General features: G+C 35.6%; 1 protein-coding gene and 1 non-coding gene across 2 annotated transcripts in view; both read right to left on the bottom strand.

Moving 5' to 3' along the window:
- Positions 1 to 24,148, bottom strand: part of USO1 (USO1 vesicle transport factor) — an 88,831-nt gene that overhangs the window by 47,566 nt on the left and 17,117 nt on the right. Inside the window, exons 2-4 of the mRNA XM_068542808.1 lie at positions 14,703 to 14,789; positions 14,561 to 14,625; positions 7,449 to 7,525 (exon numbers count right to left, since the gene is read on the bottom strand). Of these exons, the coding sequence (XP_068398909.1) occupies positions 7,449 to 7,525; positions 14,561 to 14,625; positions 14,703 to 14,789 (229 nt within the window). The remainder of the gene's footprint in view (positions 1 to 7,448; positions 7,526 to 14,560; positions 14,626 to 14,702; positions 14,790 to 24,148) is intronic.
- Positions 740 to 812, bottom strand: TRNAE-UUC (transfer RNA glutamic acid (anticodon UUC)). The gene has a single exon. It is a non-coding gene; the product is annotated as a tRNA-Glu (tRNA).

A 24,148-nucleotide genomic window follows, 5' to 3' on the forward strand; every position in this document is an offset into this window, starting at 1 on the left:
AAGTGTTTCAAAGAGAAAGGAGCAATTAACTGTCAAGTACTACCTCTGAACTTAACATGAAAGAGACATGAGAAATTGCTAAAAGAGAAAAGAGAAATTGCTAACACAGGCAAAAGTAATTTGTTTATGAACAGAATGGCTAGGGTATGGAGTAGTCAAATACTTTCTTGAGAGGCAATACAGTAAAAAGGAAGAAGCTCACAAAGGTTTTTGAGTCAGACCAATTAAGCCCATATTCATCCATTTAGTCACATTACTTTGGGCAAACAGCGCAAATATATCAAGCTTCAGTTTCCTTACCTGTAAAATGGGAACAATTTTCTTTTACACAGGGTTTTCTTTGAGGATTAGAAATAAGGATTGATAAAACATGTAGCACAGTACTTGGTGAGTAATAAGTGCTCAACTCACACCAGCAACATCATCGTCTCTAAAGCAGGATTTCTCAACCTCGGCACTATTGACAATGACACTGTTGTGAGAGACTCCCTATGCATTTTAGGATGTTTAGCAGCATCCCTGGCCTTTACCCACAAGATACCAGTTGCACTCCCTTACGTATCCTCAAGTTGTGACAACCAAAAATATTTCCAGATGTTAACAAATGTCCTCTAGGTGGCAGGAGGGGCCAAACTGCCCTTAAGAACCACAGTCCTAAGATTTATTATATGCTATATATCTACATGTATTATCAAGTTTTGTTTCTTTTGGCTGCGCCACACGGCTTGTGGGATCTTAGTTCCCTGACCAGGGATCAAACCTGGGCCCTCGGCAGTGAAAGTGCAGAGTCCTAACCACTGGACCACCAGGGAATTCCCTCAAGTTTTAAAATTATACAGAACATAACAATCTTCTTTTGATGATTCAAAAAAATTTTGAGATTCTTGTCAGGTTACTATTAATGAGTATCATCACCAAGATGCAAAAGATGTTTAAAAAAACGTATATCCTATGATATTCCCAGAAACATGCTTGTCTGTAAGCGAATCCTGTTACTGATATTTTACCTTATATCTCTTTCTCAGAAAAGCTGCATGCAATCTCCCAAAATAAGTAGTTACTTGAGTTTATGGTTGTTTGGATGCCAAATAAAAATAAATTTCCTGCATTTTTAACATTAGTAAACTATTAATTTTTGCCCTTCAAGTTTAATTTTTTAGATTAATGGTGGCTTCAGAAGAATTGTTTAGGGAAGCAGTCATTATTTCCACTGAAATATTTCCATTATTTCAGGAAAAACAGATAGAGGGGGGCATGAAGGGATGAAAAAAAGTACACTTGAAAGCTATCTACATGTTACTGCACAATTATTATGTCAAGGGTATTAAGTTAAGGTGGCAAAGGCTTGATGCTACAAAGGTCTAATATTAATCAGAAGGAAGTCTAATACTCAAACATAACTAGCGTGGACTCAAGGGACGGTATCTATCATTGATCTGCTTAAAAGATTTCCTGTTGTTCCATTGGGAGCAGATAAAATCCTGTGCCCTAATTATTCAAACACCTCTGAATGTAAAGTTTTGCATGGTACATTGTGGTTTTCAATGCTCAAAGTTGAATTTACCATGGAGTTGGAAAAAAACTCAGACTGGGTAAGTAGCAAGAGTGCACACCCTTCCCATTTTATTTGCAAGGTGACATGATGATGGAAAGGGAGATGACAAAGAAATTGGAAAAGATATGGAAATTTGGGAGCTAATAAAATCTTCTGAAAATCTCCCTCTTTGGAATCAGCTATGAATAAGAGCCCTGATTCCCATGGTATGGTAAATGCCCTATATCCAATAAAATTTCACAAGATTCACTGGGCTAATGAGCCTATCTTGTTTTTACCTACCCTGGAACCCTAACAAACCATGGCTCTGTGGCGGATGGTACCAAGAACAAATAATTAGCCAGATTCTAATGAAATTCTATAGATAAAAAAGCAGATAACGAAAACTACAAAAAGTGGCCCACACATGTGAAGAAAATAGCTCTCCAAATATGTGAGAAATCTATGTTGAAAAGGCAAGTAACTTAACTGTCTCCACCTTAGAACTGTTTCCCTCTAGAAAGTACTATCACAGCAGTGCAATGACCTAATTGTGATGCTTTGTAGGGTTATTTTGCATTTGCATATTTTCATATTTATTGCATGAAACAACTCTTGGGTATATAATTAATAAAATGCTTTTGAAATATAATTTATTTTACAATGGTTTTTATTTGAGTAGTGTGGATACAGTAGAGAGTATAAACTCAACTACAGGGGCAAGACAGTAATGTATGTGAATGAAGCAGGCCAGGTATAAGACTACAGACAGGATGGAGAGTACGTGCCCGATCTAAGGAAAGCAGCAGTTACTCAGCTCCAGCTGACTCTGCCGTGGGAGAATGCAGGCCCAGGTGTTGTCGGTCTTCAGATTTTTTAAAAAGAGAAGTTTAAAATCTAAAAACTGATGCAAAACCTCCCAATTTTTAATATTAGGAACTTATTTATTATTTAAAATACTAAGTGGCCAATCTTGCTTATAAGACAGATAATGCCCTTGGGCCCAAAGATTGTGACTTCTAGAGAAGAGCTCAAAATAAAATTCATTGACATTTGGGAGAATATTCAAAAACTTGTAAGTTAATCTTAAAAGGAAGGGAGGAAGGGCTTCCCTGGTGGTGGTGCAGTGGTTAAGAATCCACCTGCCAATGCAGGGGACACGGGTTTGAGCCCTGGACCAGGAAGATCCCACAAGCTGCGGAGCAACTAAGCCCGTGTGCCACAACTACTGAGCCTGTGCTCTACAGCCCGTGCTCCGCAACAAGAGAAGCCCGCACACCGCAACCAAGAGTAGCCCCCACTCGCCGCAACTAGAGAAAGCCCGCACACAGCAACAAAGACCCAACGCAGCCAAAAATAAATAAATAAATAAATAAAGGAAGGGAGGAAAACCATATACAGACTTGATGGATTCTTCCTATGAAATATTTAAAAAATGCTGAAATATTTTTATGTGGATAAATACAAACAATTAAGCTGTGAGTTTAAGCCCTGGTTAGTATTTCTCGAAATGCAGGATTGTGTGGCACGTTAACAGGTATCTCATGAAAGCAAGTGCAGGTGTACAAATGTATTTGGATTAAACAAAATTGAACAGGTTTCTTTACTGCAGGATTCTCAGTATTTACTATACTAATGTAAATTTTGTGAAGTTTCAGAGCGGGATATACTATGTTACGTTTATTTAACCATAGACACCTTTTAATACAGAGAACTCTAGGTCTTTTGTGCTATACTTTAAGAAACATAGGTTTAACCCAAGAAAAAGCTTAATTCAATGTATGCATTGAGCACACGCTAATAACTTAGCAGGAAGTAGACTTAATACTGTGCATTGGATTTATTCTGTAGCTATACTGTATAAAATACTATAGCTTAGCAGTATATAATTAAGATCTATGTTTTGAATTGAACTAGTAAAATATGATCCAGTTCCAGGAATCTACAGCTCCTTCTGGTTTAATATTGTCAACTAAAAAAGTGTTAGTGAGATATATACTCTACTTCCTTTAAGTTATAGTCTTAAGACAGCACTTCTGAATTTTAATGTAGAGTCCTACAAAAATTTGCTAAGCAATTAAAGTAACATACAAAGCTATTTTGACGTAGAAGTAAATTAAGCTAAAACTACTACACTAATTATATCTAAAGGTTGTAAACCAAAACTAGATTCATGAAATATTATATCTATTTCACATGAAAGCAAAGGTGTGAGACAACTAACCATCCTTTCTCATCCAATATATTTAAAAAATTCTAGAGCTAAGTCTATTTTTTACATCCTATAGCTGATATACTACTTGGTATACTTATCATAACCTGTAAAAGTAAATGTCCCTTTACTGTAAGATAAATGAAAACTTAAGAACAAAATGGCCCTTTGATATTATAGTGAAAATAAACCTATGACAGGTACATGAAATTAAAGATTGCTTTTTAAAAAGTCCTTATATACCTCTGGAAACATTTCAGGCCTATTTATGTAACTGGCTTTTAACTAAATATTTGTATATACATTTATTCTTCATATGTATTTACAGTTGTATTTTTTCCAGTGGTATAAACAATATTAAAAAACATTCTGGACCTTCTCTTTGGAACTCCACTCCATATCAAGTTCATAACCCATATTATGGAGGACAAAACGGCTTTATAGAAAGAGATATTCTAATAAAAGTAGTCCTATCTCAGAGTGAGGGAATATCAAGTAACCTTCTTTTACACTGTGGTCAATTAGTTAAACAAGTACACCTATATTTTTTTTAACATTTGTCTGCATCGTATAAACTAGTTATATAAATTACAAGATTTAATAAAGAATCCAGTCAGAAAAATGGCCATAATTTATTAAATCAGAAATCTATGGAATACAAAAATATGTATCAAAAAAAATCCTGTTACCCTACTTACTAGACAATACTATGTAAGTTACATGATCACTGGGTTTTCATGTCCTCATCTTTTTAGAAAAGACAAAAATGTCACCTACCTCACAGGTTGCTATGAGGATCAAATAAGATAATGGACATAAAAGCACTGTAAGATTTAAAGCTCTATACAAATATGATGAAATAATAATAGAAACAACGACTACTGATCTGTACTACTCAACAAGGAAATAGCATTGTCACAAGAGTCAAGGCATAATGCTCAATATTATCTGCTTTCAAACAAGGGGTTCAAATTTCACAAAAGGTAATGCTATACAGCTTAATAAGTTAGTTTCTTTGTTAGTTTCTTGTTAGGTATAGGCAATTTTGTTATGTACCATTTTAAACCTACTTTAGAAAAGGATTTTTCCTTCCTCATTTTAAAAAGTTAAGGATCTCACGAAAAATGGTAAAACAAAATAAAATGTGGTTACTTAAATTATGAGGAAAAGAAGTATCAATGTTAAAAGTAAATGGAACTTGAAAAGGACCACCAGAAAAAAGAAAGACAGTATTGGTGAGTTTTGTAAATTAATATAAAAAATGTCAGTAACCAGACATTATCGTGCATGCATTATTTTAAAGGGACAATATCAACATACAAGTATTCTCTGAACTGGAATACCTTCCAGTTCTTATTGAATATAGGTAAAATTTATATGTACACATATACATGTATACATTTTCAAATATTATTTTTATTTTTAAATAAACTGCCTCAAAATTTTTTCCCCAGGAAGTATATAAAAAGTAATTCGAATAGATTGTCCTACCAGAGAAAAAGCTTAATTTTGTTAAAATACGCACTAGAATATTTTCTGTGTTCTGGAAAATAGATTTAGTAGCCATAGAGACAATAAATAGTAATATAAGATTATCAAATATTCCTCTTTAATGAAGAAATTCTTACATAGTGAAACAAATCTCAAGATTTTTTGTACCAGCCAGAAGAAACTCACTTGACAGTGTCCTTTTATATTACCAGAAATTATGCCTAAAAGCATCATGCATATTAAATGCAATCTTTTACCTTCAATATCATCTGAAAAGGTAGACAGAAATAAATAAAAAGTGGGTGATAAAAAAACTTTCTTATGTAATAGTATTCACAATAAAATAAATAAGAGCTTAAAAACATCAAATAAACAATATAATCTCTTGAAAGAAGAGACTCATACTCATTTTACTCAAATCTGAGATATCCTAATAGAGATACAGCATATGCTATAAATGTAGGATTATGAGACATATTTATCAATAAACTGAAGGGTTATTAAAATATCCTCAAGGTAAAGAACTCTAAAATGAAGTTCATTATGGCAGCTAAGAATTATCTTTTGATGAAGCAGTAAAGAGAGTTCTGTCAATAACAGAACTGAAGGCCGTATTTCTCAATATCTAGATTTTTAAAAATTGACTCTTTCAGGCTATTACCCTAACTTCATATTTTAATCTTTCCTAGAAGAAATGATTCTACTACTGTTTCTCCAAAGAATCGTTTATCCTGTTTCATCCAAAGAATCATTTTTAGATGTTGAATTAAAAATAAGGAGGCCAAATACATTAAGGGAAGCAAAAAGTTAGACTTTAAACATTATTAGATTGCAAATTTATAATAAAGGAAAACTACCTAATTGATGCTATATAGTTTTTTAAAACACAAAAAGTATCACTACAAATTAGAAAAGAGCTAAATTTTCCATCTGAAACAACTAAGAAGAGTCTTTTTCTTTATAATGTTTTCTAACAAGTGTATTGTATCTAATTTTCTCATCTGAGAAATGACTAGGAGAAATAAGTATCTTTATCTTCAAAGTGTGTTCTTGCGTGTACTGTATTTAAGTATTGTCATGTGACTGACAGCCTCTTTTTCCATGGGAACCAAATTATGTTTGCTAAAGATTTTTTACTAAAGAAATTAATAAAGTTAAATTGTCAGCTAGGTATCACAGAGAAATGAAAATTTAAGAAAAAGGATATTCAAGTCTAAGAAATTGTGACTATTCAGCACAGCCCAGTTTCAAATGTTCCTACTACTGGTATTTTGTGAAGTTAATATCTACATATATTTCTGTTCTACTGTTATTTCAATAAAATATGTGCAAACTCAATATTATCTACATTTCCTTATGCCTTGTCTACTCAGATTTTGGAAGACCCTATAAGTTCCATCTAAATTAGACATAAAATGCATGAATATCGCCCTTCTGATTGTCTAGAAAAATGAAAGACCCACTGTGTCCTACTACCACAGCCAATGTGATATGAGGAAAGCACTCTTCAACAGCATTGTAAAATGTTACTCAGTGCATGTTTTTACAATAAATGGAACAAAATGTATAGACCTCCAGTCAAGTATTTCACATGCTGGGAGTTCCCTGGTGGGCCTAGTGGTCAGGATTCCAGGCCTTCACTGCTGTGGCCTGGGTTCAGTCCCAGGTCTGGGAACTGAGATCCTGCAAGCCGCGTGGCGTCACCAAAACAAAACAAAACAAGACAAAACCTTCTAAATTTAAAAAATTGTTGCTCTTTATAAGTTAACGTAAGTCTTATGTGAAAAGTTTAAGTATATATCAGGAAAAACCCTCTAACTTCATATTGCTCACCAGGTAACATATTAATAAAATACTCTGATTTTTAATCAATAGCCAAAAATGATTATTTAATCTAGAGAATACTAATATTCATTCTGCTCAACTAAAATCAATACAAAGAGAGGGAAAAATATTTCTTAAAAAAGAAGAATCTAATTCCATCTCCAAATCACATACAAAGCAATCATCTTAAAGATATTTTTCTGGAACTAAGCTAATGTCTTCCTTTTATTGATGAAAAACAAAAACCAAAAAGCAGAAAACAAAAACAGAAGAAAAAAAGAAAAAATCCTTATAAATAAATTTATAAAATAAACTCAACCTTAAACCAGCAAAATTGGCACAATCCAGTTGATTTTATGTACAGAGAACACAGTAAAAGAAACTTACCTACTTCTTCTTCTTCATCATTAGATATTATATTATATAGTGTGTCCAAAGCATAACCTATTATTTCAGAATCCGAACTGGAAGAAAGAAATTATTATACTTATACACTGCTTAGTTAGAGTATAGCTGTTATGACCATTTTATACTCTTATTTAACAAGACTGTAGGAAATATTAATCCCATTTCTGAAAACCTACCCTAAGAAAATATCAGAGTGCAAACTGTAAAGGTGTATAAAGGTTTATTTTTATTTATAATAGTGAAAAATTAGAAGCAACCTACATGTCTAATCATTTTTTTTTAAAAGTGTGGTAAATCCATACCTATAGCAACAATTATAAAATGTATTTTTAAAGAATGTTTAATGACATGGTAATTAAAACACCCTTGATTTAGTGCCAGTAGGAAAAAACTGAATATTAACAATTAATGTGCAGAATGATCCAATCTAGCAAAAAATATATATATACATTCATGTGTGTCTATATATATTTTAAGAAAACCTTATAAATAAATTTGTAAAATAAACCCAACTTTAAAACCAGCAAAATTAGTACAAGCCAGGTAATTTTATAAGTCTGTATGTTTACATATATGCTTTATAATATATATATAATCTTTATATAACACATATAATGTTTATATAAACATAACAGTGTTATCTCTAGTTGGACCTCTAGAATTTGTTTCCCTGATTTATATCTTATTTTCTAAAAAAAAAAAAAAAAAAAAAAAAATCTTATGGTAAACATGTACTATTTATAATGTCAGGAAGTGTAAGATTTTTTTCTTTTCTCTTTTGTTTCAGGAAGTATAAGATTTTTTAGTTGTTGATAAACAGACAAATTTTGAAAGCATGATGGAGGATGATGGCATATAGAGTGAAAAGCAAGGGTGAGATACAGGTCAGAAAGATCCAGTGAATATGAAGAAGTGACTAGGAGTGAAAGCAAAGATGAGGGACAAAAGGGGTCACAACCAGAGGATATAAATCTCAAATGAAGTGGGTCTTTAAAATTATTATTATTTATCATTCTTGTTTTTGAGAAATTTTGAGGGACATCTTTTAAGAGACTATTGAGAAAGTAGGAACAGAAGGGAACTTCCTGAAAATGAAAATCCAACAACTAACATATGTAACGGTGAAAGACTAAATGCTTTACCCCTAAGATGAGGAACAAGATAACGATGTCTCCTCCAGCCACTTCTATCCAACATTGAACTTGAGGTTCTAGCTCGAGCAATTAGGCAAGAAAAGGAAATAAAAGGCATACAGATTGGAAAGGAAGAACTAAAACTACACCTATTCCCAGATGACATGATCTTGTACACAGAAAATCCGAAGGAATCCACTAAACACCTATTAGAACTAGTAAACAAATTCAGCAAAATTGAAAGACATATGCTCAATATAAAAAAAAAAATCAGGGCTTCCCTGGTGGCGCAGTGGTTGAGAATCTGCCTGCTAATGCAGGGGACACGGGTTCGATCCCTGGTCTGGGAAGATCCCGCATGCCGCGGAGCAACTAGGCCCGTGAGCCACAACAGCTGAGCCTGCGTGTCTGGAGCCTGTGCTCCGCAACAAGAGAGGCCGCAATAGTGAGAGGCCCGCGCACCGCGATGAAGAGTGGCCCCCGCTCGCCGCAACTGGTGAAAGCCCTCGCACAGAAACAAAGACCCAACACAGCCAAAAATAAATAAATTATCATTTAAAAAAAAAATCACTTGTATTTCTGTATACTAGCAATGAACAATCAGAAAATAAAATTAAAAGAACAATTCCATTTAAATAACATAAAAAAGATTTAAATACTTTGGAATAAATTTTACTAAAGTACAAGACTGAAAACTACAAAACACTGTTAAAAGAAATTACCTAAAACTCAAATAAATGAAAAGGTAATCTGTGTTCATGAATAGGAAGATGTAATGTTGTTAACATGGTAATATACCCCAACTTGATTTATAGATTCACACAGTCCCTATAAAAATCCCAGCTGCCAGCTGATCATAAAATCTGTATGGGAATTCAACGTATCCAGAATAGCCAAAATAATCTTCAAAAAGAAAAACAGAGTTGAAGGGCTCACATTTTCTGATTTCAAAACTCACCGCAAAATTATAGTAATCAAGACTGTGGCACTGGCATAAGAACAGACATGGAGATCAACAGAATAGAGAGTCTAAAAATAAAGTCTAACATTTATTTCAATTGATTTTTGGCAAGGATGCAGAGACCATTCAATGAGGAAAGAACAGTCTCTTTAGCAAATGGTGCTAGGACAACTAGATATCCACATGCAAAAAAATGAAGCTGGACCCCTACTTCACACCATATACAAAAATTAACTCAAAATGGGATATAAGATCTAAATGTAAGAGCTAAAGCTATAAAACTCTTAGAAGAAAACACAGGTACAAATATTCAAAGCACTGGATTAGGCAATGGTTTCTTAGATTTGACACCAAAAGCATAAGCAAGAAAAGATAAAACAGATAAATTGCATTTTGTCAAAATTAAAAACTTGTGTCCTTCAAAGGACACTATCAAGAAAATGTCCTTTGGGGCTTCCCTGGTGGCGCAGTGGTTCAGAATCCGCCTGCCAATGCAGGCGACACAGGTTCGAGCCCTGGTCCAGGAAGATCCCACATGCGGCAGAGCAACTGAGCCTGTGCACAGCTACTGAAGCCCGTGCGCCTAGAGCCCATGCTCCGAAACAAAGAGAAGCCACCACAATGAGAAGCCCGTGCACCGTAATGAAGAGTAGCCCCCGCTCGCCACAACTAAAGCCCTCGTGCAGCAACGAAGGCCCATCACAGCCAAAAATAAAATAAAATAAATACAATAAATAAATTAAAAAAAAAAAAAAAGTGTCCTTTGACGACCCCAAGAATGGGAAAAAAAATATCTGCAAATCATATGTCTGTTAAGGGACTTGTATCCAGAATGTATACATACAATTGAATAATAAAAAGACAAGTAACCAAATTAATAGCAGGCAAAAGACTTAGACATTTCCCTAAAAAAGATATACAAGGGGACTTTCCCTGTGGTCCAGTGGTTAAGACTACACGTTTCCACTGCAGGTGGCCCGGGTTCAATCCCTGGTCAGGGACCTAAGATCCCTCATGCCTCAGGGCCAAAATAATAATAATAATAATCATTAAAAAAATAAAAAAGATACACAAACGGTAAATAAGTACATGAAAAGATATGCAACGTCGTTAGTCATTAGGTAAATACAAATCAAAACCAAAATAAGATGCCGAGTTACACCCACTAGGATGGCCATTTTAAAAAAGGGACAATAACAAGTGTTGGTGAGGAGAAACTGGACCCTTATACACTTCAGATGAAGATATAAAATGGTGCAGCCTCCATGCAAGAGTTCGGCAATTTCTTAAAAAGTTAAACCACATGACCCAACAATTGCATTCCTTTGTATAAAACATACGTTCACACAAAAACGAGTACACAAATGTTCATAATAGCATTATTCATAACAGCCAATAAACGGAAGTATCCCAACTGTCTGTCAACAGAAGAATGGATAAACAAATATGGTATATCCATACAATGGAATATTATTCAGGCAAAAAAGGGATGAAATACTAATACATGTTATAACACGGATGGACCTTGAAATATTATGCTAAGTGAAAGAAGCCAGACACAAAAGCCACACATTGTATGATTCCATTTATATGAAATGTCCAAAACAGTCAAATTTATATAGATACAAAGGAGGTTGGTGGTTGCTAGGCACTGGGGGGAGGAGGGAATAGGCAATGACAACTAATGGATACTGAATTTCTTTTGAAGTGATGAAAATGTTCTGGAATTAGATAGCGGTGATAGTTGCACAACTTTGTGAATATACTAAAACCGTTGAAATGTACACTTAAAAAAAAAAAAAACCAAAAAACTACTGAGGTGTCATGGTTTGGAAACACCAGTTTCCATCAGACAACTTTCAGGCCCTGAGTGTGGGACTTGGGAGAATGAGTAGTCTCTCCTCAAGATGGCTATAAGAGAAGCAGACCCATGGACAGATGGAGAGTTTCAAGCCAGGCCAAGAAAGGGAACACAACTCTCTGTGATGTAGCCAGGCATGAAGGGGATTCAGTTGAAGGATTCTGAGAGTGTTAGTTAGGCCAAGAGCAGAAGCATAAAAGAGTAATGAAGATGAGAAGTGGAAAGAGACGGCTGCACAATATAGACCTTTGCAATCAATGAAGTTAAGAAAACACTCACAGAACATTTTGAGAACAGAAGATAACAGATAAGTATTGGAAGCAAATGGAAAGGGAATTTAGCACAAGAGAAGGAATGAAACACAAGAAGGCTCAGAGAAGTTTGGCTCTGTTTGTTGCCTAAGGGTCATAATAAAACACCCATCAGCCTCTAACATGATCAATTATTAGTTCACACATTCACCAGGCTATATGGTACACCCTATTTCTAAACATGGTGCCTGGCACACAGTAAATGTGCTATAAATGTTTTAAAAAATATATTTCTTAACCTTTATATCGAGAGTATCTACACATTTATTTTCTACTGTGCACTAAAAATGACAATAAGGGCCACTTTACATAGAGGCAGATTCTGTTTTCCATATCAAGATGTTAGTGGTTTCATTACCAACTTTATAAGACTCAGTGAGAAAATGTATAAAGACACATGAAATAAAAAAGAAAAATTATATGTATGTATAATAATCACACTGAAGTTTTTTTGATCTAAGGCCCATTTTCTCATATAACTTGGAATACTGTTTAAAGCAGGTAACTGACTTGGGTTACTTTATTAGTTTTCTACTGATGCTGTAATAAATTACCACAAACTTAGTGGCTTATACAATACAAATATAGTACCTTACTGTTCTGGAAGTCAGAGGTCTGAAATGGGTCTCACTGGACTAAAATCAAGGTCTCAGCAGGGCTGCCTTCCTTTCTGATGGCTTTAAGGGGAGAATCCATTTCCTTGCCTTTTCCAGTTCTAGAGGCCTCCTTTCATCTTTAAAGCCAGCAAAGACAGGCTGAGATCTTCTCATATCACCTCATTCTGACCTCCTCTTCTGCATTCCTCTTCTACTTTTAAGAAGCCTCAGGATTATACTGGGCCCACCTGGATAACCCAACATAATCTCCCCTATCTCAAAATCCATAACCTAATCATATCTTCAAAGCCCCTTTGCCATCTAAGGTAACATTCATAGGTTGTGCTGGTAGAATATAAATATCTTTGGGGGAACCATTATTCTGCCTACTGCAGTTGCCCACTCTGGTGTTAATAAAACAGACAGTCCTGACATATCCAGTGGATTTACTCAAACACATTAGAATTAGTAGGCTTTGAAAGGTAGACAATGTGGGTTACACTGAGGAGGATAGAAAAGGTTCTAACTGGTATCAACAAGCAGCTGGGCATTGCTGAAATATAATTACAAAAGGGGTTATGAGGTTAGACAAGCAGCATCTTGATCTTTAAAAAGCTTATATGCTTTGCTTTGTTTGAGGAACTTGGACTTCACACTGCACGGAGCTGTGAAATACATTAAATAGGTGAGTGATAGAAGATTTACATTTCAGACAGAAATGTAAATGAAATGAAATTCTTGAAATGAATGGAAGGACAAAGCGATCAGAGGCAAAGAATACAGTTTGAGGTGGTGGTGGTTTTAAAATATGTCAAAAAAACCTCTCTGATACAGCTCCTTTCAAAAGGTGGACCCTAATTCTCCTCTTTTTAAGTGTAGGCTGTATTTATTTACTTGCTTCTAATAAAATAAAATGTGATGGGACTGATGATATGTGACTTCTGAGACTAAGTCCTACAAGGCATTGTGGCTTTGTTCCCTCTCTAGGATCACCTGCTTTGGGAGAAGCCAGTCCCCATATCATGAGGATGATCAAGCAGCCCTACAGAGAGAGCAACAAGGTGAGGTACTGAGGCCTCTTGCCAACAGCAGTGTGAGTGAGCCATCTTGGAATCAGATACTCCAGCCCCAGTCAAGCCTTCAGATGACTGTACTCCTGGACGACATCTTGCATGCAACCTCATGAGAGACCCTGAACCAGACCACCTAGCTAAGCCACTTCTGAATTCCTGATCCACAGAAACTGTGACATAAATATTTGTTATTTTGAGCCAGTAAGTTTTGAGGTAATATGTTATGCAGCAATAGATAACTAATACAGCAGCTATGAAAATGGCTTAAGTGATTGATATTGAGAGCCAGAACTAAGCCCAACAATGGAAATGAAGAAAATTCACGGATTCCAGCTTTTTTTTTTGTCTGGATGGGCATAATGGGTTAAGGAGAGGGATAAGTTCAGCACAAATCCTCCAGTTTCCTGTTTTAATGGAAAGGTGCTAACTGGGATGAACTTGGGTCAAAAGGCAGTTGAAGTGGATTGGGTGGGTAGGGGGGATGTGGTGGAACAGGAGTAGGACAACTAGAGACAAATTAACTTTTGAACATTTATAATTTAAGATACCTCTGAGAGCTCTTGATATGGTAGAAAAGTCTGTTGAACAGCTAAAGCTTTAGGATATATTTATTAACTAGGGGTAAAATTTGAAAATTATTCATGTATAGTTGTTAATTAAAACCAAAGATGCAGATACTCTCCTAAAGAGAAATTGAAAGAGCAAAAACTAGGCTGAGTGATTTTTCCCTTAAGACATCATTCTATTAGTACAGTTTATTTCTCTCCCCCAAAAAAGAAAGTCTGAATAACTGATATACCATAATATTCATATTATATTAGAGAACAGTACATTATAGTATATCTGAATGAAAATCAACAGATTCACTTGGTCAATTCAAACTCCAAGTTTTAAGCCTTTAATTAGCAGTAACTTCATTACATTTTTATATAATGGAAAACTTTCAACCCCTGAAGGTTGAGATTATGTCTGTCCTAATGCTTAGTTAGCACAGTGGTTTGCACCTAGTATCCAATAACTGTTTACTGAAATGACAACTGAAAGTAAAAACTTAATAGCCTTAATATGTCAATCGTTTCTGGAATAGTGACTCTAAAACAAATTAATTAAAATTTCAAGAAAAATTAGGGAGAAAAATCATTAAATAGAGACATACCGATCTGTTTGTAAAACATGGATAAGATGTTCCATAGCTTGAATACCCACTTCCAAGCGATATTTCTGCACAAAAGAAAAATGTTATTTAAGTAACTAATATCCAACTTAATAAACTTAATAACTGATAAAGTGTTACAGACCTTAGATAATGATTTGAGAGCACGCACAGCATTTCTTCGATCATCCAGTAAAGTAGATGAAGCTACTCTATCACAAAGCTTTTGAATCTGTCAGGGAAAAATGAAATAGCATTAATAGAATAAAAAGAACAAAAAAGAAACATGAAATTTTCCCCCAAATTTATACCATTTATTTTGGGGAAAAAAAAAATCAATAAATGGGATGTCATGGAAATAGTCTTTTCACAAATCGAAATAACTAGGTAGTATTATAATCTTGTTACAGAGATCAAATAGATTTTTCACAGAGACTTGAAAAATGGAAGTGGTGGAAGAGAAGTCAAATAAAGTAAGTCATATAAATTCAGGAATTAAGAGAAATCAGTAGAACCAGCGCTTTCTAAACATACCTATTACAGCTGTTTGAACCAAGAGGGTTGCATAATCCATTAGGGTTATGGTATATGATGGGAAGTTAATAAAAGAAAATTGTAAATAATCATTGTTTACATCATAACTTCACCCTAACGCTTCCACTATATATTTGAACGAGAAAAGTCAGAACTGTTTATCAAAAATTTAAAGTGTGCCTCAAAATCTAGAAAGGTGAAATGTTCCAAGCTTTTAATAAATTTGCAGGAATTAAAATTTGAACTGAACTTTAAAATAAACCTTGCAGCATTATTTACAATAGGAAAAAATTGGAAACAACTGTCCATCAAGACAAGAAAAACTAAATAAATTGTGGTACATTCTTCAGTTGAATACTATGCAGCTACTCAAAAAAATTAACTGTACTGACATGAAAATACTGTGATTTAATAAATAGTGGGGAGGGACTTCTCTGGTGACGCAGTGGTTAAGAATCCACCTGACAATGCTGGGGACACGGGTTCGAGCCCTGGTCTGGGAAGATCCCACATGCTGCAGAGCAGCTAAGCCCGTGCGCCACTACTGACCCTGCGCTCTAGAGCCCGCGAGCCACAACTACTGAGAATGCATGCCACAACTATTGAAGCCCGCGTGCCTAGAGCCCGTGCTGCACAACAAGAGAAGCCACCGTAATGAGAAGCCCGTGCACCACAACGAAGAGTAGCCGCCGCTCACTGCAACTAGAGAAAGCCCACGTGCAGCAACAAACACCCAAACACAGCCAAAAGTAAGATTAATTAATTTAAAATAAATAAATAAATAAATAGTGGGGGGGGGGGGAAGAGCAAGTGGTAAAACTATATGTAAATTGTGAGCCCACTGTAGCAAAAGTACCAAACTGTGTGTGTATGTAAAATTGCATTAAAAAAGAATTTGGAAACTTAAAACTATAAAAACTTCTAGAAGAAAGCACTGGAGAAAAATCCTTGTGACTTTAAAGTAGGCAAAGTTTTCTCAGACACATACTAAGAGTGTAATTGATAAAAGAAAAACATGGTAGTTTGGACTTCATCACTCCTGTTCTTCAAAAGACAGTGTTAAGAGAATGAAAAGATAAGCCACAGAATAGATGAAAATACTTGGAAAACATCTGATAAAGAACAGTTTTTTATAGCTCTAACAGTTTGTTACTATTTTGTTATTATTTATTCCTTAATGACAGTTCTTAGTAAGATTCTATAAATATGATTTTGGCATAGCACAAACTTTTGCATCCTATGTATTGAAATTAATGGCTTAAATACATATAGTGTTTTCCAAATTATGTTCTATAGACTTCCGGTGTCCCAGAAAGATATCAAAAGACTTCCTATGATCACAGAACCAGTGGGAAACACAAGGTTATACAAAATTAAATATGTTTCCGCACTGCAGGATTTCTAGAAGTCTTTACTATACTGATTTGCATTTCTTCATACTGCAAATGCAGTATGTTAACTGAGCTTAGCTTTACTTTTTGATTTAATTCATTCTAACTACTAACATTTTGAAATTATTCCTACCTTAAACCGTATTTACTTCATAGTAATTATATTGACTTTCCAAAATGAAACTAAAACTTTCTCTTTATTAAATAATTGGTAGATAGTTTTTCTACTATAATTTTTTTTTTACCATGAAAAAAACTACATAAATATCTCCTGAAAAGAGATACATCTCAGTACTCTCAGCTTAAAGAATTTCTTAGGCCAAAAAAAGTTTTCCTGAGTATGAGTATAATTTCTTCTACTTGGGTCTGTACATCTTTTTTTTTTTTAATTTTTTTTTTAATTTTTGAATTTTATTTTATTTATTTTTTTATACAGCAGGCTCTTATTAGTCATCAATTTTATACACATCAGTGTATACATGTCAATCCCAATCGCCCAATTCAGCACACCACCATCCCCACCACCCCACGGCTTTCCCCCCTTGGTGTCCATACGTTTGTTCTCTACAACTGTGTCTGAACATCTGCCCTGCAAACCGGTTCATCTGTACCATTTTTCTAGGTTCCACATACATACGTTAATATACGATATTTGTTCTTCTCTTTCTGACTTGCTTCACTCTGTATGACAGTCTCTAGATCCATCCACGTCTCAACAAATGACCCAATTTCGTTCCTTTTATGGCTGAGTAATATTCCATTGTATATATGTACCACAACTTCTTTATCCATTCATCTGCCAACGGGCATTTACGTTGCTACCATGACCTGGCTATTGTAAATAGTGCTGCAGTGAACATTGGGGTGCATGTGTCTTTTTGAATTATGGTTCTCTGGGTATACGTCCAGTAGTGGGATTGCTGGATCATATGGTAATTCTATTTATAGTTTTTTAAGGAACCACCATACTGTTCTCCATAGTGGCTGTATCAATTTACATTCCCACCAACAGTGCAAGAGGGTTCCCTTTTCTCCACACCCTCTCCAGCATTTGTTGTTTGTTGATTTTCTGATGATGCCCATTCTAACTGGTGTGAGGTGATACCTCATTGTAGTTTCCATTTGCATTTCTCTAATGATTAGTGATGTTGAGCAGCTTTTCATGTGCTTCTTGGCTATCTGTATGTCTTCTTTGGAGAAACGTCTATTTAGGTCTTCTGCCCATTTTTGGATTGGGTTGTTTGTTTCTTTAATATTGACCTGCATGAGATGTTTATATATTTTGGAGATTAATCCTTTGTCCGTTGATTCATTTGCAAATATTTTCTCCCATTCTGAGGGTTGTCTTTTCGTCTTGTTTATGGTTTCCTTTGCTTTGCAAAAGCTTGGAAGTTTCACTAGGTCCCATTTGTTTACTTTTGTTTCTATTTCCATTACTCTAGGAGGTGGATCAAAAAAGATCTTGCTGTGATTTATGTCAAAGAGTGTTCTTCCTATGTTTTCCTCTAAGAGTTTTATACTGTCTGGTCTTACACTTAGGTCTCGAATCCATTTTGAGTTTATTTTTGTGTATGGTGTTAGGGAGAGTTCTAGTTTCATTCTTTTGCATCTAGCTGTCAAGATATCCCAGCACCACTTATTGAAGAGACTGTCTTTTGTCCATTGTACATTCTTGCCTCCTTTGTCATAGATTAGTTGACCATAGGTGCGTGGGTTTACCTCTGGGCTTTCTATCTTGTTCCATTGATCTATGTTTCTGTTTTTGTGCCAGTACCATATTGTCTTGAATACTGTAGCTGTGTAGTATAGTCTGAAGTCAGGGAGCCTGATTCCTCCAGCTCCGTTTTTTTCCCTCGAGACTGCTTTGGCTATTCCGGGTCTTTTGTGTCTCCATACAAATTTCAAGAATTTTTGTTCTAGTTCCGTAAAAAATGCCATTGGTAATTTGATAGGGATTGCACTGAATCTGTAGGTTGCTTTGGGTAGTACAGTCATTTTCACAATATTGATTCTTCCAATCCAAGAACATGGTATATCTCTCCACCTGTTGGTATCATCTTTAATTTCTTTCATCAGTGTCTTATAGTTTTCTGCATACAGGTCTTTTGTCTCCCTATGTAGGTTTATTCCTAGGTATTTTATATTTGTGTTGCAATAGTAAACGGGAGTGTTTCCTTAATTTCTCTTTCAGATTTTTCATCATTAGTGTATAGGAATGCAAGAAATTTCTGCGCATTAATTTTGTATCCTGCAACTTGACCAAATCCATTGATTAGCTCTAGTAGTTTTCTGGTGGCATTTTTAGGATTCTCTATGTAGAGTATCATGTCATCTGCAAACAGTGACAGTTTTACTTCTTCTTTTCCAATATGTATTCCTTTTATTTCTTTTTCTTCTCTGATTGCCGTGGCTAGGACTTCCAAAACTGTGTTGAATAACAGTGGTGAGAGTGGACATCCTTGTCTCGTTCCTGATCTTAGAGGAAATGCTTTCAGTTTTTCACCATTGAGAATGATGTTTGCTGTGGGTTTGTTGTATACGGCCTTTATTATGTTGAGGTAGGTTCCCTCTATGCCCACTTTCTGGAGAGTTTTTATAAAAAATCGGTGTTGAATTTTGTTGGAAGCTTTTTCTGCATCTACTGAGATGATCATATGGTTTTTCTTCTTCAGTTTGTTAATATGGTGTATCACATTGATTGATTTGCGTATATTGAAGAATCCTTGCATCCCTGGGATAAATCTCACTTGATCATGGTGTATGTATGATCCTATTAACGTGTTGTTGGATTCTGTTTGCTAGTATTTTGTTGAGGATTTTTGCATCTATATTCATCAGTCATATTGGTCTGTAATTTTCTTTTTTTGTAGTATCTTTGTCTGGTTTGGTACCAGGGTGTTGGTGGCCTCATAAAATGAGTTTGGGAGTGTTCCTTCCTCTGCAATTTTTTGGAAGAGTTTGAGAAGGATGGGTGTTAGCTCTTCTCTAAATGTTTGAAAGAATTTACCTGTGAAGCCATCTGGTCCTGGACTTTTGTTTGTTGGAAGATTTTTAAATCACAGTTTCAATTTCATTACTTGTGACTGGTCTGTTCATATTTTCTGTTTCTTCCTGGTTCAGTCTTGGAAGGTTATACCTTTCTGAGAATGTGTCCATTTCTTCCAGGTTGTCCATTTTATTGGCATAGAGTTGCTTGCAGTAGTCTCTTAGGATGCTTTGTATTTCTGTGGTGTCTGTTGTAACTTCTCCTTTTTCAATTCTAATTTTCTTGATGTGAGTCCTCTCCTTCTTTTTCTTGATGAGTCTGGCTAATGGTTTATCAGTTTTGTTTATCTTCTCAAAAAACCAGATTTTAGTTTTATTGATCCTTGCTATTGTTTTCTTTGTTTCTATTTCATTTATTTCTGCTCTGATCTTTATGATTTCTTTCCTTCTACTAACTTTGGGTTTTGTTTGTTCTTCTTTCTCTAGTTCCTTCAGTTGTAAGGTTAGATTGTTTATTTGAGATTTTTCTTGTTTCTTGAGGTAGGCTTGTATAGCTATAAACTTCCCTCTTAGAACTGCTTTTGTGGCATCCCATAGGCTTTGGATCGTCGTCTTTTCATTGTCATTTGTCTCTAGGTATTTTTTGATTTCCTCTTTGATTTCTTCAGTGATCTCTTGGTTATTTAGTAACGTATTGTTTAGCCTCCATGTGTTTGTGTTTGTTACGTTTTTTTCCCTGTAATTGATTTCTAATCTCATAGCGTTGTGGTCAGAAAAGATGCTTGATATGATTTCAATTTTCTTAAATTTACTGAGGCTTGATTGGTGACCCAAGATGTGATCTATCCTGGAGAATGTTCCGTGCACACATGAGAAGAAAGTGTAATCTGCTGTTTTTGGATGGACTGTCCTACAAATATCAATTAAATCTATCCGGTCTATTGTGTCATTCAAAGCTTCTGTTTCCTTATTTATTTTCATTTTGGATGATCTGTCCATTGGTGTAAGTGAGGTGTTAAAGTCCCCCACTATTATTGTGTTACTGTCAATTTCCCCTTTCATAGCTGTTAGCAGTTGCCTTATGTATTGAGGTGCTCCTATGTTGGATGCATATATATTTATAATTGTTATATCTTCTTCTTGGATTGATCCCTTGATCATTATGTAGTGTCCTTTCTTGTCTCTTGTAACATTCTTTATTTTAAAGTCTATTTTATCTGATATGAGTATTGCTACTCCAGCTTTCTTTTGATTTCCATTTGCATGGAATATCTTTTTCCATCCCCTCACTTTCAGTCTGTATGTGTCCCTAGGTCTGAAGTGGGTCTCTTGTAGACAGCATATATATGGGTCTTCTTTCTGTCTCCATTTAGCAAGCCTGTGTCTTTTGGTCGGAACAATTAATCCTTTCACGTTTAAGGTGATCATCGATATGTATGTTCCTATGACCATTTTCTTAATTGTTTTGGGTTTGTTTTTGTAGGTCCTTTTCTTCTCTTGTGTTTCCCAGTTAGAGAAGTTCCTTTAGCATTTGTTGTAGAGCTGGTTTGGTGGTGCTGTATTCTCTTAGCTTTTGCTTGTCTGTAAAGCTTTTGATTTCTCCATCGAATCTAAATGAGATCCTTGCCGGGTAGAGTAATCTTGGTTGTAGGTGCTTCCCTTTCATCACTTTAAGTATATCATGCCACTGCCTTCTGGCTTGTAGAGTTTCTGCTGAGAAATCAGCTGTTAACCTTATGGGAGTTCCCTTGTATCTTATTTGTCGCTTTTCCCTTGCTGCTTTGAATAATTTTTCTTTGTCTTTAATTTTTGCCAATTTGATTACTATGTGTCTCGGCATGTTTCTCCTTGGGTTTATCTTGTATGGGACTCTCTGCGCTTCCTGGACTTAGGTGACTTTTTCCTTTCCCATGTTAGGGAAGTTTTCGACTATAATCTCTACACCTATTCTCTCGGGTCCTTTCCCTCTCTCTTCTCCTTCTGGGACCCCTATAATGCGAATGTTGTTGCGTTTAATGTTGTCCCAGAGGTCTCTTAGGCTGTCTTCATTTCTTTTCATTCTTTTTTCTTTAGTCTGTTCCGCAGCAGTGAATTCCACCATTCTGTCTTCCAGGTCACTTATCCGTTCTTCTGCCTCAGTTATTCTGCTATTGCTTACTTCTAGTGTAGTTTTCATTTCAGTTATTGTATTGTTCATGTCTGTTTGTTTGTTCTTTAATTCTTCTAGGTCTTTGTTAAACATTTCTTGCATCTTCTCGATCTTTGCCTCCATTCTTTTTCCGAAGTCCTGGATCATCTTCACTATCATTATTCTGAATTCTTTTTCTGGAAGGTTGCCTATCTCCACTTCATTTAGTTGTTTTTCTGGGGGTTTATCTTGTTCCTTCATCTGGTACATAGCCCTCTGCCTTTTCATCTTGTCTATCTTTCTGTGAATGTGGTTTTTGTTCCACAGGCTGCAGGACTGTAGTTCCTCTTGCTTCTCGGGTCTTGTACATCTTTTGATAATTTTTTTTCTAGGTAGTTAGAGCTACCTAGAAAACAGGGAGGAACTTCCTGGTTTTTCCTAGTCCTAGACCTCAAGCACTGGTTCTGAATCTGAGATTCCCATCTTGCTTAGAGTACTTAGTCCCAGTACCCTGCAATGCTTGAACTCTAGGATCAGCCCCATTTTTGGTTGGTGTACAGAGAGACTTGTGTCAGAATATGAACTTCCATGTCCAGAAGCTCTTTAATCATTATCTGTTGAAGGTGGCTATTTAATCTGGGGGAGACACTTAGCTTTAGGAATATTGGAGGGAGATGATCATAATCCTAGCGTTTGGGGGTTTGCTTTGCTTTCACTTTCAATCTTTTATTTTGTGTTCTAACATGCTAACATTTGAGCCTTGTTAATTTTTTGGGGGGGGGTGGGCCGCACTGTGTGGCATTGTGGGATCTCAGTTCCTGGACCAGGGATCAAACCCACACCCCCTGCATTGGAAGCATGGAGTCTTAACCACTGGACCACCAGGGAAGCCCTGAGCCTTGTTAATTTTTTAAAAAAGCTTTGAGATATACACAACGATAATAATCTTAGGCATTATGAAGGTACATATTCAATACAAGTTAAAATAGCAATGATGTTATTTTTCACCTATCAGTCTCACAAAAATTAAAATAATACTACCATATAGTAATACTATATGATTCCATTTTTATAACTAAGAAAACCAAGCAAAACTAATCTAAGCTATCAGAAGTCAGGACGGTGGTTGCTCATGGGGGTGGGCAGTGAGTGGAAGCACAAAAGGGACTTCTAGGGTGCTGGTAATGTCCTGTTCCTTGATCTGGGAGCTGGATACATCGGTGTGTTCAGGTTGTGAGGTTTATGTATATGACATGTGTACTTTTTTATATACTTCAATAAAATGATTTTAAAAACAGAACTATACAGGATAGAGAAAGACATAGATTAATGAACTGGCTCATATTCTATCAGACGGAAAGTAACCTAAAAAAGTGTCAATTTGGCAAAAACTATTACAACTTAAAATGTTCATATCCTTTCCACTAGGCATTCTTATTTCTAGGAACTTATCCTTTAAAAACATGCCCACAGGGGGCTTCCCTGGTGGCGCAGTGGTTAAGAATCTGCCTGCCAATGCAGGGGACACGGTTCAAGCCCTGGTCCAGGAAGATTCCCACATGCTGCAGAACAACTAAGCCCGAGAGCCACAACTACTGAGCCCATGCACCACAACTACTGAAGCCTGTGCTCCTAGAATCCATGCTCTGCAACGAGAAGCCACCGCAATGAGAAGCCCGCACACCGCAACGAAGAGTGGCCCCCGCTTGCTGCAACTAGAGAAAGTCTGCGCGCAGCAACGAAGACCCAGTGCAGCCAAAAACAAACAAAACAAAACAAAACAAAATGCCCACAGATACACAATGTTATATACTAGAATGTTCTTTGTAGCAATATTTTTAACAGCTAAAAAATAAATCTAAAAAAAAAAAAAAAAAATTAATTCTAGCTTCCATCACATAAGGATATAATAAATAAGAAGTGTGTAACCCTGATGAGGGCCCTTACCAAACCATGCTGGCACCCTGATCTCAGACTTCCAGACTCCAGAACTGTGAGCAATAAATTTATGCTGTTTATTGGGGAAAAAAAGAAGGGGGGGGGGTGTGGAATCTAAAGGTTCATCCACCAATCAGAAAACATTTAACTAACATACAGTACACATACACTATGCAATTAATCAAATGAGCAAAGCAGACCCATATGCACTGACACGAAAAGATGTCCAAGATACATTAAGTGAAAAAAGAAAACAGTTAATAGTATATTTAGCATAAGCTCATTTTGGTTTAAAACTATACCATTAATAAACTATGTGAATACTATAAAATTCTTAGAGGAAAACATAGGCAGACACTCTCTGACATAAATTGCAGCAAGATCTTTTTTTGATCCACCTGCTAGAGCAATGAAAATAAAAATCAACAATGAAAATATGAAAATAAACTAATGAAACTTAAAAGCTTCTGCACAGCAAAGGAAACCATAAACAGAATGGAAAGACAACCCACAGAATGGGAGAAAATATTTACAAACAGAGTGACCGACAAAAAATTAACCTTTAAAATATACAAACAGCTCATACAGCTGAATAGCAAAAAACCCAAAACAACC

This window comes from Eschrichtius robustus, chromosome 4 (genome assembly GCF_028021215.1).
Source record: "Eschrichtius robustus isolate mEscRob2 chromosome 4, mEscRob2.pri, whole genome shotgun sequence".
Taxonomy (NCBI): Eukaryota; Metazoa; Chordata; class Mammalia; order Artiodactyla; family Eschrichtiidae; genus Eschrichtius; species Eschrichtius robustus.